The 4,439-nt window shown below is 58.6% G+C and overlaps 1 protein-coding gene across 1 annotated transcript in view; it reads right to left on the minus strand.

Moving 5' to 3' along the window:
• LOC103771233 (ankyrin repeat domain-containing protein 33-like) overlaps positions 1-2,125 on the minus strand; it is a gene marked incomplete at its 3' end in the record, with an annotated part of 2,358 nt that extends 233 nt beyond the window's left edge. Inside the window, 4 exon segments of the mRNA XM_008938523.1 lie at positions 1-80; positions 181-321; positions 1,452-1,581; positions 1,817-2,125. The exon segment at positions 1-80 is cut by the window's left edge and continues 34 nt beyond it. Coding sequence (XP_008936771.1) covers positions 1-80; positions 181-321; positions 1,452-1,581; positions 1,817-2,125 — 660 coding nt within the window.
• Positions 2,126-4,439: the final 2,314 nt, after the last annotated feature.

Genomic DNA, 4,439 nt, shown 5'->3' on the forward strand with positions numbered 1-4,439 from the left:
GGTCTCGAAGCGGCCGGTGAAGGTTGCCCACTCCCTGGCTGTTTTCCCCTTGATGGCATCCACCGCTTGCAGGTCTGCTCCTGGAAACAGGAGCATCACCTCAGAGTTCCACCCCGGGGTGCAGAGAGGCCACCCCGTCCCTCCCCTCCCCAAAAAAACTCTTCCAGGGGAGATGCTCACCAGCCAGCAGCAGGGCGGTCACACAGTCCCGCCGGCCCTGCACCGCAGCCTTCATCAGGGCTGTCAGCCCCCGGGGGTCCCTCTGGTCCACCTCGAGTGCAGGGTAGTAGTTGAGGAGGTAGTTGACGATGGTGATGTGTCCTGAACAGCCAGAGAGAAGCTGTGTTAGAGTTCCGACAGTTAACAGGGGTGGGAAACTGCTGGTGTTGGAGAAGGGTATTTAGCAGCTGCATCTTGTCAAGGAAAAGATGGAGAGACTTGGAGAGAGGAGGACTGAAAGGGTTAAGAGGTTTGGGTGTCTTTTGGGACCAGCTGCTAGAGGCAGAGAATGCAGGAAACAGTCCAAAAATGCAACAGCAAAATCAATTCCAGGAAGGATGAAATGGGAATAAAGGGTGATCCCCACTTGGAGATTCTCCTCCTCGCCCCTGAAGTCAGGGTGGGGGGAGCTGGGCAATGGAGATGCATCAAGGTGGAGATTGGTCCCTGCATGTGGCATGTGCCAGCTTGGAGCTCATGCAGGTAAATCATAGACTGGCTGAGGTTGGAAGGGACCCCGAGATCATCTTATCCAAACTCCGGCCCAGGGACAACGCTAGGCCGGGTTGCTCTCATCCAACCTGGCCTTGAACCCCTCCAGGGAGGGGCATCCACAGCTTCTCTGAGCAATCTAGTCCAGAGTCTGGCCACCCTCATCCTGAAGAATTTCTTCCCAAGATCTAGACAAACCTCCTCTCCTTCAGTTTAAAACCATTTCCCCTTCTCCTGTTGCTGGGCACTCTTGTGACAAGTCCCTCTCCAGCCTTCCTGGAGGTTCCCTTCAGGTGTTGGAGGCAGTTCTAAGGTCCCCTTGGAGTCTTCTCTTCTCCAGGCTGAACAATCCCAGTGCTCTCAGCCTGTCCTCAGAGCAGAGATGCTCCAGCCCCTGCATCATCTTTGTAAACTCCTCTGGACTCATTCCAACAGATCTATGATGCCCCTTTGATGGTGTGGACAGCAGAACTGGATGCAGTGTTGGAGGTGGGGAGCTCAGGGGGCTTTGCTGGAGCACGTGGGGTGGCTCTGGCTGCTCGGGTGGGACATGTCACAGAGGCACCACAGCTGCAGGATCTCCATTTTTACATCACCTACCCAGTTTTAAATTGGTGATGAGATGACCCATAAACTTAAACAGTGAAGGTCACATCCCTGGGCACCCTCAGCTCATTTTGGGGTTTTGGAGGGGGGGTACAGGGGGGCTGCCCCGTGCTGAGGCCGGGCACGGTGCCTACCTGCCTGGGCAGCCATCATGAGGGCTGTGTTCCCATCCTTGTCCTGCTGGTTGACGTTTATGTAGGGGCACTTCTGCAGCAGGGGCACGATGTCCACGAAGCCCTTGTAGCAGGCAAGCATCAGCGCGTTCTGGAGAGGGAGCAGCGCTCAGCACCGGGGCTGGCACAGCACCATCCTCCCCACGGCCCCTCCCTCCCCACCCCAGGCTGGTGAGGTTCTGCTCCAAGGGCTGGATCAACGCCAGGAGAGCCACCTCTTACCAAACCCATCCCACTCAGGACTCTCCCTCCTGCCCCCAACTGTTTTAGCAGTCACCATCTTGCAGGATCTGCCTCCTCCTCAGGGTGCCCACCCAGACACTCACCCGCCCGTTGATGTCCAGCTCCGTGGCCTCGCTCCGGGTCACCCCAAGCTCCAGCTTCTCCTGGACCAGCTTGGCATCGTTCCTGGCGCAGCACTGGTAGAGGCTGAGGTCCCCTGTACCACCAGCCCCCGGGGAGAGCTCGTAGGAAGGGTAGACAGAGTCATCAGACAAGATGCTGCTGGTGTCCGAGGGCTCCGACTGACCAGCATCTTCCTCCTCCTCCTCCTCGTAGTGCAGCTCTGGATCGGAGGCATCCAGGCTGGGGGCGGGGGCTGCAGCATCTTCTCCTCCACCACGGGCATCTGTCATCCGGCCCGGCTTGGCCCCGAGCCCTGCCTGGGGCCCGGAGCCTCTCCCGGGGGGGCGAGGGGGCACTTCGGGACCGTTCACTCCCCGCTGTGCAGACACAGAGTGAGTGTGGGACCCGCCTGGGCTCCGGTGCTCCCCTGGCCTGCCGGGAAGCCTGGGGCAGCTCCCAGCCCCCAGCACATCCCCTGGGCCCAGTTCCCATCCTCTGCCCCGTGTGAACGCCTGCTCCACCCCCCCAGGGGGCTCCCGGCTCCCATGGCACTGTCTTCAGCATGGGAATCAGTGGACAGCTTGGGAGATGGGAAGGTGGATAAATATCCCACGGTCTAGGTGTTAGAACCTAGGTGGGGAGGTGGGGAATGTCTCCAGGGCAGGAGGAGTGATGCTGAGCAGGGCACTGAGTGCAGCTGGGCTGCTGTGCCAGGCACCAGCAGGATGAGCACGTCTCCATCCCTCCCCACGCCACACAGCCAGGGGCTGAGACCTTCCTGCCCTCCCCACTTCACCCGTGCACACGAAAGCAGCTGCAAAGATCTTCCCCAGCAGCAGAAGGGGAGCAGGACACAGAGAGGAGGGTTAAATCCAGCTCCCTGGCACCACGCAGCAGGAGAGCAGAAGCTGGGGCAGCTCCTGGCTCCCTGAGGAGCCACCTAGACCCTGTGGCACAGCCCTGGTACAGGAGCTCTGGGGCAGGGATGAGCTGGCAGCAGAGTTGAAATCACTGTGCTTCTAAGTAGAAGCCAGCCCTAGCCTGATGGGTGCTGTGAAGGGCAGAAAGTCTTTGCAATTCCATCAAACTCTCCCCCCCAAAGCTGGTTCTGGAGGTGAGGGATGCTCCTCTCACCACACCCTGATCTTACCTGGGGCTGCTCAGACCTTCCTCGTGGGTCCCTCTTCGGCTGGGCAGCATCACGGCTCCAACCAGGAGGGAAAACTTGGCCAGAGACAGGGGAGAAATCACCTGTAGCCTTTGCAGGGAGAAAGAGGCTCCTGCTCCAGGTCTGAGGTGGCCTTTAGGCACCAAAGCTGTGATAACCTGCACGTTGACGTGGGCTCGGCTAACCGAGGTATCTTAATTTAAACTGTTACTTAAAATGGCTCCATCCAGCCTGAGCAGGATCAGGGCTGCTTGGGCAGGATTTAGCATCTTTAGCTGACGAGCTGCTGGGAGTCCTGGGCTGTATTTTTATACCTGTCTCACCTCAGTAAGATGCTGCTGCCTGAGCAGCCCCCAGAGACTCACCTACAACCCCCTCCCTCTCCCCAGCTCCTGTTAGATGGAGGTGAATTTGCTGAGAGGATAAACCTGGGGACCTGCTGCTGCTTCAGCCAAGGGCACAGGCACCTCGAACAGTGTGGGGGCATTAAATAACTCTGCAACCCCCCTTTGAGAGATGTCTTAGAGCCTCCAGCCCTCCTCCTTCTCCTCCTCTTCTTCCTCTGGGCATCATGATGCCACAGCCCACAGGGCAGCCTCAGCTGAGCTGCAGAAGCTGAATTCCCCATGAAACCTGCCTGCTCTCTTATCTCCATCTGTAAAGGTGTTTTATTTGTTGTGGTTGGTGGGTTTTTAGATGTTCTCTGAGGTACAGGGGCCAGCTGGTTTGTAGGATCTGGGAAAGGGCACTCTGAGTCCCCAGATCAGCTATTTTCACAGCAAAAACCCATGAGTTTGGTCCCAAAGCGGATCGTGGGAGGCCACATTCTCCATTTAAAGCAACCACTAAGGCAGAGTCCCAAAGGTCACTTTGCTTGGATCCCTCAACATGAAAATATGGAGCAGATGAAGGATTCCAGCTGCTTCCTCTGTCCTGGGAGCATCCTGCTGGGAAGCATGAGCTGAGGATCCTGCTGCTGAACATGAAGATCCTGCAGCTGAACGTTGAGATCCTGCTGCTGAACACCCTGAAGCTGGTGCTGAGCTCTGCACCTGCACTGTCCTCCCAAACCCTGGTGTCACCCTGGCCATGCCCAGCCCTGCCAGGGGCCAGGACCTGCTCTGAGCCCTTTGGCACCAGGCTACCAACCCCTTCCAGGCTGTTCTGCCTGGGCAAGCCCCCCAAGCTGGTACCTCCCCCGTGACAGCACCCAGAACCAGCCCTAGCCCCTCGCTTTGGGCCCGAGCCCCCCTGCTCCCCTTGCACCAGGGGGATGGCGTGGCCACCACGATGTCACCCCGGTGTGACACCTCCTGCCCCACAGCCACCCTCCCGTGCTGCCTGATCTGGGGACAGATTTAGGGCTTAGGGAGTTATCTGGGGAGCTCCAGGCTGTAATCTGCCGCCTGGTGCAGGCAGGAGGCTCTGAGCCGGTT

Source organism: Merops nubicus, unplaced genomic scaffold, assembly GCF_000691845.1.
Source record: "Merops nubicus isolate BGI_N331 unplaced genomic scaffold, ASM69184v1 scaffold42094, whole genome shotgun sequence".
Classification (NCBI taxonomy): Eukaryota; Metazoa; Chordata; class Aves; order Coraciiformes; family Meropidae; genus Merops; species Merops nubicus.